The sequence below is a fragment of the Oculina patagonica genome, chromosome 8, assembly GCF_052425735.1.
Source record: "Oculina patagonica isolate OP01 chromosome 8, crgOcupat, whole genome shotgun sequence".
NCBI classification, from domain to species: Eukaryota; Metazoa; Cnidaria; class Anthozoa; order Scleractinia; family Oculinidae; genus Oculina; species Oculina patagonica.
The window spans coordinates 20,780,431-20,797,678 of NC_135765.1; the positions used below are offsets into that span (position 1 = coordinate 20,780,431).

The following is a 17,248-nucleotide window of genomic DNA, read 5'->3' on the forward strand; positions in this document are numbered from 1 at the left end:
ACTGCGTTGTGTCTTTGCCTCAAGACACTTATTATTAACTCTCATAGTGCCTCTGTCCACCCCGATGTATAAGTGGAAACCGGGATACACTCCGACCTGGTGGGCCACTAGGTTCGTATGCAGTCTTAACCTTACCTTGTTAAGACAGCTGGGCATTTTTTTAAAGAAATCAATGAATTCGGTTGTGCACCGTAGACGTTCTCTAGTAGTTCCATTTTTTTAATAAAACCCCTCATAATTGAGCAACTCCCCTTTGTAAGATGGCCGATCATGACATTGTTTGTGAACGTTATAGACTGTCCACAGCCCTCTATTTTTTCGTGTTTTTCGATCGATAAGCGCGCGGTGAGAACGGCGAGAGAACAAGAGGGTGGGGGGCGGGGAGCCTCCCCCCGCGCGCTCGCGCTTTGCGCTCGCTTCCTTTGCTTTTTGCATTGAAAAATCGAGAGGCTGTGGACAGTCTATGACGTCTATGAACGTTACGTTTTAAAGTTCATTCACAGCGCTTACTTGTGATGAAACTATTTGGTGAAAATGTGTTGCTATATAACGCTGTAACATTTATACTAAAAAATTACACTAATATTTCTTTTGTACGAGTCGTACGAGTCTAACAGACATATGGTTTGAAATATGATACCCTCTCTTCACTGGGGTTAACGGATATGGAGCTTTCACTGTATTTCCTTCTGCGTAAAAACTGGCCCAATAGATCTTCGTGATCATGAAAAAACAAGCGCCAAACAAAGCAAAATTAAGACACGAGAAAATTCCCTTTGTGGTTATAATGGCGTCAAAAAATATCGGAAAACCCTAGGAAACACTAAGGAAAGGGAAATCTCTATCGATTGTCTAACGACAATATGTCAAAAGTGGGGCTTTGCCAAATTTCTAAATTTAGTCGGCGCGCGAGGCCTCGGGAAGGCCTCGCGTGTTGCACTTGCAGGGGAAGGATGGGAGAATCACGGAAACCCCGCCTGGTGTCCGCCCACTTGGCCCGCCAACAACCCCTAGTCCCTACCCCACTCCCCGCGAGGGCCTTATTGCATACAAAAAAGTTTTGTAGTCTGCGATAAAGAATGTCGAAATTAACCAGCATCGACAAGAGATGATTGGATTTTACATGGATTGATGTTATTGATGTGACCAGACATTGCAGCTGATTGACAGTCCCCGGATCACTAGCTACGTCAAGAGTTTCACACATATCAGTTTCGCACGTTTGCGTATCAGCCGTGAAGGGTTTCCTGCAATACGAAAAAGATCCTCGTTATACAGTCGATTTGACGAGAATATTATTACTTCAGCAAGGTAAGTTATCTCTGACAATATGTTCAAGGGAAATGTGTGAGTATAAAAGGTCAAGAATGATGTATAAATCACTCGCGTCTGAACTGAAGATTGAAGTAAGCTTACGAACACGTTAAAGATTAAAACGCGAAAACAAGCTAATTTTGAGTAAAAACGTGTGTTTAAGAGTTGAGTTTTATGTCCTATTTTGGCTAGGATTCTTCGCAACTGATCGCAGATGGCAGCAGTGAAAATATTTCATTGAATTGAATACAGCACGTCGCATGTAGCGAAGAAAGAAGTGCGAGTTATTAATCGGATTTCCGATCGTACGACAATTTCCTTGTCTGCTTTGTTTGATATCGCTTAAGATCTATTGTGCATCTTGGAATGACAGTTTTTTCTGAATTCAGAGTCGATAAGTAGTCCTCGCCTTTTTATCGGTTGCATTTCTTGACGCATACAAACGGCTCAGCATGCTATCAAATTATTGTTCGCGCTACAAACACCAATAATCAATTAAAATCTTATAACCATGCATGCTTTCTTCCCTATGTGAACGTGTTTTTCATTATTATAACTGAAGGATCTTGCTTTACAGTTTCCCTTTTAAATTTGTAAGTACTACTCTATCGTTGTTTACAAGATTTGAAACAATCCATGGTTTATAGAACGTAACTGGAGTCGGGTTTCGTCTTTAGATGTGTCGAGATGTGGCATTGAGCCAAAAGCAACCGCAAGCTGTCTGAACTTACAGACCAATTAACAGTGGGAACTAGGGATGATGTTCAAGGACTTAACCTATGCTATTTATAGTTTTTATTAATACTCAAAAGAATAAAAAACAAAACAAAACAAAAAATTGATCACATCAAAATATATTTTTAAATAAATTTAGCAAAAGAAAACATCCTATTTAGGATTAAGCTTATTTATCATGAATGAAACTGCATAAAACCAAATGAATGCATGATTTCAGCACAGTGAAAAGCAAATGGTGGGAATGCTATATTTTAGTTCCTACCATTCTCTGGCATGTAATAATATCCATCATACTGAACGATTTTGTTTCAATTTTTGCTGTAAACCATTGCAAACATGATGGTAAGGTAAGTCTGTCTCCGAGCCATGAGGCCCATACAGCCGGAGCTTATCCCGGTTTCTGTAGCATTAAGCCACTAGGAGTATTGCTACTCCCCCCTGGATGGGATGCTAGTCCATCGCAGGGTTACCCCCCAGCAGTAAATTCGCCGGTACCCATTTATACACCTGGGTGGAGAGAGGCACTGTGAGAGTAAAGTGTCTTGCCCAAGAACACAACGTAGCGCCCCGGCCAGGCCTCGAACCCGGGTCGTTCGACTCGGAGTCGAGCGCGCTAACCATTAGGCCACCGTGCCTCCCACACAAACATGATGATAGTACTGTAAAAACCAAAATATAGTGTTTCTTCAAACATCCCATTTGCGTTACATTGCATTGCTCAGAAAATCAGTCATTAAAATGCATTTCAGTTCATTTATTAGGCTCCTTTATTTTCAACCCTCCAAGTTAAGACCATTTTAGTCGCCATAGTGACTAAAATTTTGGAACTGGCAACTAACTTGGAACCAAAGTCACCAGTCTGGCCACTAAAATTGAGAAGAAGGATTAAAAGTGTAAGTGTAATTTAGTGACTAAAATTTTTCACTGGCAACCAAACTTGAGCAATCGGTGGTCAAATGGCCACTAAGGAAAAAAAATAAAGGAGGGTTGATTTTTAGATGTTTCGACTGTATTTTCAGTGAGGATACAGCTATTTCAATAAACGTTGTCGGGTCAAAGCTAAAACCTAAAAGGCAAGACCGTAGGGCGTTTTGGGTATTCACTTCAAATTTACATATATGCTTCATTAAATGCACAAATTTGTATTTCGCACGGGAAGAATTCACGAGTTTGTTTTTCATTTCAGGAAGCCTTTCTGTAGCTTTACTTTCACTGTCTCTTGCCTCTGAGTTTTTGAAAATTCTTCTTTAATTCAGTGTGGCTAAAAGCACCTCGTTTCACATGTTTGAAGAAAATGAAAACGTGGAAATTTGCGTTTCCCATGTCACTATATATTTTAGTATTCAACACGTGCAGTTACTCTCTTCTTCTACCCATACTGCCTTTCAGTCTTGTCTTTAAGCTTTCATCTGGACAACGTTAACTGAAATAGCTGTATACTCCAAATACCTAAATATTCAGGCTGGAGGTATACAAATGGGTAGGGATTCCACAATTTGAAGATAAAAAAACTATTGTTTAGGAATTTAAAAGGGCTTTTTAAAGTATCTTGAATAGGTGCGTATTACCAGTCAACCAGTGATTAATCTAAGTACCAGTATTTCAAGTGGTTACCAAGTGAAAGTGTTAGAAAAAGGATGAAGTATAGCGTTTAAGTGGTAGGTCCAATTTTCTGCAGAAGGTATATGAAAAAGTTACTTTTCCTCTAATAATGGTACATGTATAAAAATGGGTAAGGGTTTCCAACACGCTCAATCATGCAAAGTACAAATGGCAAAATACACTGACCCTACACGCTCGTATGGATACCGCTGACCGGAAGGACCAGCTACTCTTTGTCATTAACTTTGTTAAAAATTTGCATTTAACAGCGTTTATTACAAATGTTGTATATTTTTACTGTTTATTAAGGGGAAAAAGTGGTAAAACTCCCAAGCTTTAATAAGCTTTTTAATATTCCCTTTGGAACATATTTAAACAATTAATGGGAGGTAGTAAAACAACTTATGGCTGAGTATACAGGAGACATGATTTGATTTGGCTCATGAGACATTTGGCAAGTCATACAGGAGACAGAGGTGATAAGGTTTTTTTGACTTGTCCCCCATTTGACACCAGACATGATTGTCTAATTGGCTTTTCCAAACAAGTACTTAATTAATAATAGGTTTAACTTGAAAGAGGATTTCACATCTGGATCAATTAGTGATCCTGATTCAAACAGACTTTTTTAAATAACCTAATCTGATCACAACAGATATTCCTTTGTTGGCTTAAAGCAAATATAAGTATATTTGTAAGCAAGCAAATTAGCTCAAGTTACAAAATATATGGAATAAAACCTCTCTGGCCTGGCCTAACAGGGATGGGAAGGCAAAATGACAAACAAAGTATACTAGGTTTAATGACCATGACGTGATAGTCTGTTGACTGGGTTAACTTCATGTAGGGTTCAGATAAAGCATCTTAAGAGGATCCCAAAATACGCCAATGACATATTATAATTTTACTTTTTATCCATTTTAGAAGTCAGTGAAAATATCCACAATGTTAATTGGATTGCTGTTCATTGGAAGCTTTCTAGTGACGTTTTCTCCAGCCGTCTCTCTGTCATGTATTCCATGCTCATGGGTGCGGTGTACAGCTCCTGTGGATTGTAAGGGAGGCCTGGTAAAGTCCATTTGTGGGTGCTGTAGTGTTTGTGCCAAGGTGGAGGGAGAGGGATGTGGTGGGCAGTGGCAGACACTGGGACGCTGTGACTCTGGTCTCAAATGTGTGGTGAGGGATGGACGTCTAAAGGCTGGAGCAGGCACATGTGAACCTGGTAATTTTCTTGTATAATTTTACTTACAAGTTTTTATCGATAGTAGCAATTGTAACAGTCTGTATGAATAAAGATGGACCTATCCCAAATGTGTTGTTCCAGAAAATACCCATACCTCCCCCATGAAAGTTTTTTTCAGGTTGAAACCTCCCCCTCCCTCCGCCTGTCCATACTCTCTGGAAATTCCATTTGAGTGTCATGCTTTCTTTACGCCTACCCCCTCAAAGTTTTAAATTACTGTCTGTGGGGTGGTTATGGTTATTTTCTGGAACCTCAAAATATTGCAGCTGTATCTTACCCAATGAGACTGCACAGAAAATATATGTTTAAACTGGAGGAGACAGAATTACTTGCTTTGCATGTTTATCTTCCTTACCTAATTCTTTAATCATTATTTACTATTCTGCATGATAATTAGAACAAAAGAACATTCTTTGAACAATTTCAAGTCGGCTCATTGCTGTCAGCGATATTGCTTCATGTAAAGTGATATGAAGTGTCCTTCAAAAACGTTTTGCTTTTGGCGACCAAAATTTTTCTAGTGACGACCATTTTACAAAAGGAAATCGCCAAAAGGCGACTTCTGAAAAACTTGAGCTTGGAGCACTGCATGACATGCTGGCATAGTGGTATTTTGTGTAAACAAAGTGCTATTTCGATAATATTTGCTTTTATTAATATTTATTGCACATTGCACAATAACTTAATAGGTTGGTTAAGTTTAGTTGGGGAATAAATTGCAGCTAAATTAATAAGAGAGTAGTGTGACTGTTCAGTTTTCATCACATGGAAAACGCATTTACTCTGCAGCTGTTTGCAAGGGGAAAAAGTGTGGTTTTCGTGAGGTTTGCACTCTAGGGAATGATGGATTTCCTATGTGCACCTGTCCTCAAGCTTGTAATGGCTACAAGCACAAGCCAGTATGTGGATACACTAATGGCAAGCAGTACAACAATGAATGTGAATTGCACAAAGAGGAGTGTGATTCTGCTAAAACCATAGGAGTTATGGCAGGACCTTGTAAAAGTAAGATGAAAGTTCTTGTGATTTTTATTGTGTGAATTATGATTAAATTGACATTATAGTTGAACCTTTTTACTAAGTTAGGATAATATGCGACCCAGCAAAGCATGCGAGCCATGCGAGCCATAAATCCCAAATCCCATTAAAAGGTTAACTGCAAGCTACCTAAACTAACTGTAGGCTAACCACAGGCTTACCAACCTATGTTTGTGAGGTCACAGCATGCCCATATGAATATTCAAATTTCTTCACTAATTGCTATTGTAGATATTTAAGCTTTCTAAAATCGGCTTTTACGACTCGTATTTGTAGTAAAAAAGTAAAAACATTTTAACATTGTTTAGGTTTGTTTTAATGCCGTTTTCTTGGCGATTTGTAGCGCGCAACTTGTGTACTGAATACAAATATTTATACAAGGTGTGCAACTTCGACATCGAAGAATCCGGTACCGCCTCTGGAACGTAGCCAAAAAATAAAATTTCCTCAACTCGCTTTCATCGAAGATCCCAGTCCTCGAAAGAACAGTCTTCGAACTATAGTCTGGCCTAATTTGAGTGCGATCGGTTCGCCCCGTTGCTCTTTTAAACTAGCTGGAATATCAAATTAGATCGTAAATTTGCCGATTTACGATGATCTGTACCACCTGCTTGGACAATTTATGCAATATTTGCTTAAATTGGTCAAAATTACTACCTATGCTCTCCCCAGAAAGCAAAACATGTTTCACTGCAAAAGTCCTCTGGGGTACCCCAAAGAAATATTGCTCGGAAATCACGACGGCGAGGTAATGCAAATGCTAAAAACACCTCACGTACATGTTTTATGTCACCAGTGTGAACAACATGACATAACAACATAGTTGGAACATAATGACATAAGCATAATGACACAAGGTAAGAACTGAACTTTTCCTTATGTCATTGTGTCCATGTTGTTATGTTGCTAGTGTTAACCAGGCCTAAGTTGCCAGCCTGGTAACTAAAATTGAGAAGAAGGATTGAAAGGGTGAATTTAATTAAGTGACTAAAAATTTTCACTGGCGACGAAACTTGAGCAGTCGACTAAGGAAAAAAATAAACTTGGAGGGTTGTATTATTTTATTCAAGATTATGGTTAACTTATACATGAGGTGTTAAAGCCATAATCATGGTGATTCTGATACTTACTCGCTCCCCTGCAGAGTGTTTTGATGGTACAAAGACATATTTATTTGGTGAAACAAGAGCAGGAAAAAACCCATGTGAACAGTGGTAAGTTGATAGTAATCTCCTCCGTGGTTTGTAATGTGTCTGCATGAATTACCTTTTTTCTTATGAATTAATACTGTAAATAGGTTTCATATTTTTAAGAAAACTTGGCTAAAATGCTTGTCAGATATTAGGCAGTTTAAGATACGCTACGGCGAGGTGCTACTACGTCTACCGTAACCGAAAAGGTCTGGGGAGAGTACGTCTCGGTAGTCCGCCAAATTTAGTGTAAAAGCAAGGCGAAATACAAAGAAACGTAAGCTAAGGAGTTGAAAATCTCTTTTATTTAGTTTTCCACAGCCGAATGGCTTCGCTTAAAAAATATATAGTTGTTGTTTGCTTTGCTAGGACTAACAGAATAGTTCTGAGCGAGAGATTCTTTCTACAGCAGCAAATTATACACAACAACACAACAACAATTAAAATCGATGAAATGTTTAATTTTAAAAATACAAATATCGCAAAGAATACCGAGTTATGAACTGAAATATACCAGTACTTACTAAAGCAAAATGGTAGCAGATACTTGTATACAGCTATAGTACATCTCCACTAAACTGTGAAGGCAAAAAAATCGCACGCTCAACACGAGTACTTTTCTTGTCCATACCAACACTTGCACCGAACGAATTCGTCAAATTCAGGATAAGACTTTTTAAGCTTATGAGCGACAAACGCGACAATTGTTCGACTACAATTAAATTCAAAGGATGCAGTTTTCATTGGAACTCTTAAAATGCTGAGAAAGTCGTCGAAAAAGGACAGAGAAGCGAATAAAATCTGACCTACTACCACTAACGGTAAAACCTCCTGACTCGCGTAGTCAAATTTCACTCTACGGCTGGACGTGACTGACTGACATGCGCAGTATGTTATATTTGGTGAAAATTACTTCCTGCAGCCGTAGTAGCACCTCGCCGTAGCGTATCTTAAACTGCCTATTAATGCACCAAATTAAAGTGTTATATGTTTATTGTGACGTCAGTGCATGCATCAGGGAATAAGACTGCTAGGCACTTACTGTTCTATTGAAACTGGAATTAAAATCCATCTGTGCAGGCCAACTGCAAAAGCATAGAAATCTAGAAAACAGCATCTAAAAATGTGCCCAGAATAACTCAAGAAATGACTAGCTTCTTCTGATCCTTTGTTTATTGTTGCCTTATTAGAAAGTTTCCAACTCTTCCATTGGTTCACAATTACTGGTACTTTTATCCATTTCAAAGTAGGATGTTACATCGACATATTAGTCTTGTTGCATTAAATTAATTTAAGGTTACTGTAGACCATCAGGGGTGTCTTCCGAAAAATCGTTCATACGCGCGTTTCTTTTTACAAAACCTTAGAAAAGTATACCGTAAACACCCACGGATAAGCCGCACCCGCAGATAAGCCGCACCCTGAGTTTAACAACTCAAATGTTGGAAAAAAGTTTTTTGAAAGTAAATCAAAGAAAATCCAAAGTCGAGTCTTTAGGAAGTCTTCTTCATCGAACGTAAACTCAATGAACATTGAAACAGAAAATACTTCAGTCTTACCCACAATTTGAGCTCTTTAATATAATGAAAACCAACTTTGACATATTATGGGTGGCCTTTTTCTGGCATTTGTTGACAGGTATTTCTTCATTCAACATTGTTTTTCCATAGATTTTTGTGTGACAACAACAAGAACTTGCGTTTGCCGAACGTTCGTAGCTTAGTAACCAGGCATTTGATTCGACGTGAAATATGGGACTAGGGCGAGAACGTAAAGCAAAACAAGATGGCGATGGAGGCGTTCGGGTTTCGTGGCTATCGTAAAGTATCAATATTACTGTTAAAGTTATAGGCCATTGTCGACACTGCAAACAGTATAGGAGCTGTCAAACTTGCAAAAGTACAGACCGGTACTCTCTTGTAGTTTTATGTTATATTAATTTACATAATTTTCCATAAACTAGTGTCAGTTCACGAAAATTTACGGCACCTTTTCCTAATGTTCCCGCAGATAAGCCGCACCCCCGGTTTCGAGCGAAAATTTTTGGAAAAAAGGTGCGGCTTATCTGCAGGTTTTTACGGTATATCACTGTAAAGCTAATAGAATGTAGAATCTAAAGAAACGATTATTTTAAAGATTTAGTCTAATGGGTTATTCCAGAAAAAATACACACCTCCCCGACGGATGGCAAACTGGAAATTCTCGCGGGAGGGGGGGTTAATGGCTCGGGAAATCCGGGCGGGAGGGGGGGTCTGAACCTAAAAATTCTTCCTCGGGGGTCACTTTTAACTTTCACTTGATAAGTTTGCATTAGAAAATATTGTAGTCTTCCAGTTTATGGTGTTCTTACCTCATATGCTTCAAGTTTACCTTCATAGGTCCTTTTATTCATGAAGAACCAGCGCGTTATAACAACAAATTTCGTTACGATCGTTCGACCGCGCACGCAACGCCTGGAACATTTTTACGGTACCCAGGCCACCCGAGCCCGTGCTTTGCAACATCCTCAACAAAAATGCGAAGGAAAGGCGATCCGGCCGACTGCAGGTTGTACTTTTCTGTATATTTTAGCCAACCCGAGAACTTGTTTTGCTGGCTAACATGCGTATATACAATTTTGCGTATTATTTGGCTTCTTCCACTTTATTATCCATGCCTTACGATCAATATGTGAAAAAGTTTATGGAAGCAAGAACGTGGACATTACGCATGAAAGCTTGAATTCTTGAAAGAAAGGCAAAAGATCCAGTTGACCTACAGACCCATATAGGTAACAAAATTTGAAATTATTGTAGTTCGAAAAGCTTTATTGATAAGCTCAAGTAAATGTCACACGAACAGTGCCAATAGCGGGAACTCGATCTTGTAAACACACGCCAATTTAGGCCGCCTTGTCGCCGACAACTGAGATGATAGTTTTTCTTTATTAGCGCATTAAGGACTTTTTTCACTGTGTTTTTCTTACATTTAGATAATTTTTAAGACTTACAAATTTCTTATCTTGTACTTTTGTTGTGGTACGGAAAAAGCAAGTGGCATTTTCGAGGAGAGTGTACCGGAGATCACTCAAACGTAACACGCGCGATCAAAATAATCTGATTTGAAATGTTGAAATTTGGCCCGCAAAATTCGCGATATTACCCCAGTTTCGAAAATTATAATAAACAAGGATCTTTTGGATGAAATGTTGTGTCTTTTCTATTGTCTGTTGTTTTCAGTTAGGGCATTTTAAAAAAAATGGAAATCCAGGCGGGAGGGGGGGTCCTTGAGCTTGGAAATCCGGGCGGGAGGGGGGGTCTAGCGATCTGGGAAATCCGGGCGGAAGGGGGGGTCAAAAATGTTTGCCATCCGTCGGGGGGGTGTGTATTTTTTCTGGAATAACCCAATGGTAAGCTTGCACAAGCCTGAAACCGCAACACTGACAATGTTTGCTAAATTGAATTACCTGCTTTCGTGTTCGCACATACGACCAAACAAACTGGACAGTGTCAATCAGCAGGTAATGGACTACAAAAGTGTGTGAGGCTTGTTGAATATTCCTATTGGTTGCTGAGAAAATCTATTGTAAACTCGGCGATTAGAATATTTGCTGATCTTCGTCACCTAAGAAGGCGTAAAAAGCGAAATATTTGAAATATTAAAAACGCCTCACACACTTTGGCGCGTTAATAACCAAGGAACATTTTGGCAAAGTTTCGTTAAAATCCGTCAAATCTACATACCCTATTTGCTTGAAGCAGTGGAATCTTTGCAAAAATAAAACCCAAGTTTTTTGCTCCTAAAGATTTGCAAGCTTATCACACCTCATCAAAGTGCTTGTCAACGCGGTCATGCCGCCGACCAATTGAAACACTAGTTTGCGTCCCAGAGACTCCTCACCAAAATAGTTCATTGAAATTCACTAAATCAAATCATGGTTGAATGATTTGAACGTGGCTCCGAACCGCAAATTTGGCCCGAATATTTGGAGTACTAGCAGCTCGATAGGTGGAAAGTAAGGACAACCAGAATGGATTCCAACATGGGAAAACAAAAGGAAAATGAAGCGCTAGCAAACGGGAAAGAACGGGAAACCAGCGGCGAAAATAGCAGCCAAAATCAGCTGACCGGCGATCCCAAACAAAGTGCTGTAGCGGGGATGAATTCGTTCGGGAAAGCTTTCCCTTGAGTGTTATTGTTCGATTTGTTCTTGAGCTCTAACTGGACATCAATTTGCTTCTGGCTTTCTTCTAATCTCCCTCTTTCATTTTCGTTTTCTTTAACGCGGTTTTCTTACGAAATTTCGTCCAAGTTGTGTTCTCTCTTTTCGACGAACTCATATCATTTTTTTTTTACAGACTTGTGCATGAAAATTCACTGATCCTTGTTGCCTAACCCATGCTAAACAGCACAGCTCTTTCGATGCTAATTAAACATTCAAATCTGCGTAACTCGAGTCGCCGGATGAAGTTTTCCACGAAGAATTTACGGAGCGCTCACCATGTGTAATAAGGATCATAACACCTTTTGCTATTTATTATTTTTTCTAAAAAGAAGTTTTCCCTCGATATCTTGCGATTTTTTTAACAATTTTACATTTCTATTTTCACCAAACTATAAATCAGTGTTTTAAGTTTAGAATGAGCAAAGAAATTTTTTTTTGCAAAATTTGGCCTCTGAAGGTCTACAGTAACCTTAATGGAGCTGGGAAGTATTTCTGTGCAAGTCTTTGTGTTTGGTTGTGGGAGGCGCAGTGGCCTAATGGTTAGCATGCCGGACTCTAGAGCGGGCGTTCTGGTTGCGAGCCCTGCCCGGGGTCACTGAGTTGTGTTCTTAGGCAAGACACTTTACTCTCATCTATAGTACCTGACTCTCCACCCAGGTGTATAAATGGGTACCGGCGAAATAATGCTGGGGGGGGGGGGGGTACCCTGCGATGGACTAGCATCTCATCTAAGGGGGAGCAGAAATACTTCTAGCTGCTTAATGCTAAGGAAACCGGGATAGGCCCCGGCAGTAGGTGCCACTTTGGCTCGAAACTGCCTCTTTGTTTGGTAAGTTCCTTTGCAGCTGTTGTTTGGTTTGAAATGTAGGAACTCACAAGGAAAACATTTCTCCTTTGTTAATATGTGATAGCACTTGTTTCCATGGAGAATGGAAATGTCGTACTACAGACCAGTGTGAACCATCAAAGTCAAGAAGTTGTACAGTTGCTGTAGATACCCTAGGTAGAACACTCCAGTCAGATTGCCCAAAAGGCTTTTGGTGCAAAGTTCAGATACCGGGTATTCCAGAGGCTGGCATTCCAGAGGTAGCCGTGTGCACGCCTGGACATCCAACAAGTATGTTGACATTTTGGTACTTAGTGGGTGCCAAGTTTATGCTAGCTTTATAACTTCCATTGTAATCTGTGTGTTAATTTATACAGTTGAACCCCTCTTAACTGACATCTTTTTAGTGCTATTCACCTGATCCGTCATGCAAACCCTTCCTCTGTAATACAGATGCTCCATAATATGGACACTGTACTCTTCCCTGTCCCTTTGCTGTCCATTTTAGATTAAGACGTTTGACTCTATTTACTGTTAAGTACATTCTTGCTAGGGGTTACCGGTTGTCCATTGGTATTTGGCAAACCTCTTGTCCATAGGGGTAGTCCATGTGGGGAGGTAGAGCGGGGTGAGGGATGGAGGGGTCACTTCTTTTTAAACTTCTAGAATTGAAGGGTTTGTTTGCACACGAGGATGCATTGTTAACAGACCAGTAAAACCTTTCAGCAATGCATGTGTTGAGTTTGCAGTCTAAAGATTGTCATAAAACTCTGTGAACTTAAATCAAGGGAACAATATTATTGCAAATTAAAGTGTATTGTTCAATACTCTGTCTAATTGTCAGTACCTTGCTTTTTAGACATTGAAGCAGCTTCAACAGTGTCACCACCAACTTCACAATTGCAAGGTGATGTTGCCTTTGTTGCTAGTGTATTTCTTGGTTAGGATATGAACGTTGATTGTTATTATTATTTATTACCAGTATAATAGTTAAAAGTAATTTGATACAAGAAATATAAATGATAAGAATCAACGTTTTGGTGCATCTTGCGCCATTATCAATGTTACATTAGTGATAAAAGCGGTTGTGAAAAGGCTAAGTTGAAAGGGAATTTGCATAAACAGTGCTAAGATAATTACATGAATACTTTAGCATGAAGAGAATTGGACTGTACATTCAGTGTTGGTTGTTCAAGATCTCAAATCGGCACTAATCGGCTTGGCGTTGTTGAATTTGTAGTAACTTTCTCGGCGTTTTTTTTTTCTTGATTTGTTGGCGTTAATTACTGTTGCTGTTTTAGATTCTCGAAGTGTTCCCTGTTTGCTGGCTGGGTTTTTATAAGGCTAAATGCAATATACCGTATTTATTCGATTTAGCGCCCTGGGCGCTTATTAAATTTTTGGTCCTTGGAAGTGGGCGCTTATTCGAGGTGGGCGCTTATTCGAGGCTGGGCGCTTATTAAATTTTCACGATTGTCAGCAAATAGTAAGTTTATTTTTGTAACAAAACAATAAATAATAACAAAACGTGAAGATGTACCAAAGCAGAGTTTTAACTGTTCACTGAAAGTTTCTGTAAAATACTAAGAAAACTCAGTCATGGGGGAAGTCTTCTTAGTAGTACATGGTCAATTTCAATAATCAATACTCCTCTTATGGACTTCAGTTTTTGTGTTTTGCTGCAGCCGCAATGGCTGCAAGCAAAACACATTGAGAGCTGAAGTTTGTGCCGTAAGGTGGTAAGTGCCGTAAGGTGTAAGTGCCGTAACAGAGGAGAAATCTGAACTACCGATGTCAATCAAATCCATGAACAAACAAAATCGAAACCAATGAACCGTAGCGCTGATCGCATTCGAAGTTACGGGCCAAAGTATTCGAACGCAAACCACGTTGGACACGTTGGAAAACAGAAAACCGATTTAAAAGTATATCGCATTGGGAAAGAAAACAAACTGTGGCGCGACCACTCCAGTTTTATGAGAAAATTATTCTGCAGTTTTCATCATTTACGAAAAGAGCGAAGACTTGGAACCTCGCCGAAGGTCATAAATACTTTCTCCAAAGGACCGGTTAGTGCACAGTTTGTAAACTTTCGCTTTGAAAATAAACTTACCCTCACCTTGTCTACACTGTCTACAGCATACTAGTACTGTATTAACTCTGAACTTCATATTTTAAAATAAAATGTATGAACGTGTAACTTGTCACGCAAAGACAGCTGGAAAGGAATATACCATGCTGGTAGGCTGCACCGCTAATTGTAGCTGTATTCGAGCTATATAAAAGACAGCTAGAAACGAATTAATACTAGTAACATCACAATGGGAAAGAAACTTATTCAGTGGTGCACACCGTCGAAAACAAAGAAATATTAAAGGAAGTTCTCATTCACCAGATTCACTGCATCAGATGCAACATTCGTCAGTTCGTGTTTAAATGCGTGGCGACCAGTTTGTTTACTAGTTATTAAAAAATAATACGGTCTTCATTTAATAAACAGTTCATCCTTAAATTTCAGCTTTTCTACGACTGACAGGTAGGTACTATAGTATAAGCCTCGCTAAAATAGCTGGAAAGGGAAAGGTTTTTGAAAAATGAATTTTTGACTGCCAGACGCGCTGGCGCCACATGTTTATTTTGTGCGGAAGATTAATTAAACGCCGTGAAAAATAGAATTTGATGTCCAGCGAGCCACTGCATCTTCGGCTACGCAGTCCTCAGTGAATCCTCCAACTTCACAAATTTCTAAAACTTTAAGAAAACGAACTTTCGCAGAATCAAAAATTGGTCCTTATCGATCTTCCGATCTTGTTGTGAAGACACTGAAATTCGACGAGTGTTCATGCGTGAAGGGATGACTGACGAATGATAATAATTATTTGTAAACTTTCGCTTTCAAAATGAACTTTGCGTTACGTTCAACGCCGTCTTTCCGTTGTTGATTTCAACATAACATTGATCAGTAAAATTATCAGGATTGAATTAACACAAAGTGACTACAATATAGTGCAATTATTAACCTGCACACAAGTGACAGACAATAAAAGACGTTGGATTTCAATCTCGACTCACTTGTCTTTCATCAACATGTTCCCTAAGACTTTGCTCTAGCAGCAAAACACATGGACCCATTGGGGCCCTATTTTTTTGTGGGGTGGGGGGTGGGCGCTTATTCGAGGCTGGGCGCTTATTAACTTTTCCCACCTTCAGGGTGGGCGCTTATTTGAGGTGGGCGCTTATTCGAGGTTGGGCGCTTAATCGAATAAATACGGTAGGCAAAAATAACCTTGAGCCAATGCGGTCAGGGGTCTCCCCATTTAGCGTACGTGACCTGCGTGGATCTCATGGGGCATGTTGTGTTCCTCTTGACCTGCATTGTTCTGGGTCACTTTACATGCTGATCTTTGCGGATCGTTGCGGATCAATTGCCACTGATCGTTGCAGATCACCGGCCATTCAGTGCTTTTGTGTGGAGCTTTTGTAGCGGATTCTTGCTCCCATCCCTCCCGCCCTTGTGGTCTGTGGGTTTAGGTAAGTATAGGGTCAGGTAAGTATTGACCACTGAAGCTTTTTCAGTGTGACGGTGCCAGTTGGCAGCCACTGCAGGGGGCGGTTCCCACTTGCAGGGTTGCCATTGATACCTCCCTGCTATGCCTGAATTGCTCGGGCCCCCGCCAACCTGTAAGGCACCAGTTCCCAAGCTCATCTATTAGCGATGAGCTTAATTTGGCCTCCGTTGGCAGCAAGTTGTTGTTTGCTTCCAGTGGAGTTGTGTTTTGTCACACCGTGGCGTTGCTGCCTGTTTTCTTGAAAACACCATTGTCACCATTGTTTGTGGTTACTGTGAAGTTTTGGTGATCTTTGTCTGTGTTTTTTTTTCTCCTTCCTCGCTTCTTGCTGTGGTATTTGGTTTGTTCGAAGCCTGTTGTTGCACATGTGGTTGCAAAATGCCACCCCTAACTCGTTCTACTAACAACAGTTTGTCTGCAGGATTGTCTCCAGAAGACATGCCACCGTCTTTGCCCACTCTGATCTATAGCCCCTGCATCCGTTTCTGCAGGCTCTGGGCAGCCATTAATTAGCAGAGGAATCGAATTCAAGAGAACGCGCCCTCACCAGCCGTTAGCGTCGCGCCGGCAAGCTCCTCCGGATTGCCGATTGTCACGAGTGCTGCTGTTACCGTGGCTGCAGGATCTTTGGTGCAGTCTTCAGGTACCTCACGTTGCCTTTATTTGTGCCGACTTTTACGCCAGTGACAGCCATGACCAACTGAAGGTCGGCCCGCCTCTGGGCTCCCATTGCCTCGACAAGCACAAGTATGTCTTTCAACTCTATGGGCAGTCTGCCTGGCTTGGAAAATTCTTCCTTGTGGCCTGAGGCAGACAAAGCATTTATTGTTGGTCCTGGTCATGCCCCAATCCCAGCCAAGCTGGTAGCCAAAATCACGGAAGGTCAGTCAGTGGAGTTAGCAGATCTGTTGTCAGTCAATCTTCGAGCCGTGGAGCTGGAGCCACAGGGGTTCTTAGAAGGAAAGCTATTGGTGTCTAAATCAAAGTGGAAATAACCAATATTTTGACTTGGACAGAGGCCTTCGTGATTTTCCAGATGGTTACTTGTGCAGCACATCCACATCGTTGGTCAGAGTTTACAAAGTACAAGTTACTGATCATTCAGACGGTACTGCAATTCTCAGGCACAGCATGGTTGGAATACGATCTGGCATTTAACCCTTTAACTACCAAGTTTCTGTGACTTTTTTTGAAGGTTTTTTCTTAGCTTAGACATTCTGTAGAACTTTGTGATTGCATATAAGAAGTTCAAGTAAAAATGTGTGTTGTTTCGAAACACCGAGGACTCAAATCTTTATTGTGACATCAGAAGTCGACAGTTGCTTCCTTCGTAGGCGAGCTGTTTTGTATTTATAAGTGATTTTTGGAGTCATTTTTCACTGCAGAAGCCCCCAGGCTGGCATCATTAAGCTAGAATGGTGGGTAGAGGCCAGCGTCTGAAAGAAACCAGAGGTGAGAGATGATTTTGTCTTGATTGGAATGCCAAAAATATTTGAATCGAAAGATGGCGGTTCATGAGTGAAG

At 40.3% G+C, this 17,248-nt stretch overlaps 1 protein-coding gene across 3 annotated transcripts in view; it reads left to right on the forward strand.

The window, feature by feature from the left end:
* Positions 1-1,034: 1,034 nt before the first annotated feature.
* Positions 1,035-17,248, forward strand: part of LOC144662710 (cysteine-rich motor neuron 1 protein-like) — a 49,255-nt gene continuing 33,041 nt past the window's right edge. Inside the window, exons 1-6 of one of the 3 annotated variants that reach the window (XM_078523582.1) lie at positions 1,035-1,311; positions 4,579-4,876; positions 5,687-5,902; positions 7,080-7,149; positions 12,241-12,446; positions 13,015-13,062. In XM_078523582.1, coding sequence (XP_078379708.1) covers positions 4,600-4,876; positions 5,687-5,902; positions 7,080-7,149; positions 12,241-12,446; positions 13,015-13,062 — 817 coding nt within the window. In that variant the 5' untranslated portion in view covers positions 1,035-1,311; positions 4,579-4,599. The remainder of the gene's footprint in view (positions 1,312-4,578; positions 4,877-5,686; positions 5,903-7,079; positions 7,150-12,240; positions 12,447-13,014; positions 13,063-17,248) is intronic. The other 2 variants (XM_078523584.1, XM_078523585.1) reach the window with 2 other exon arrangements.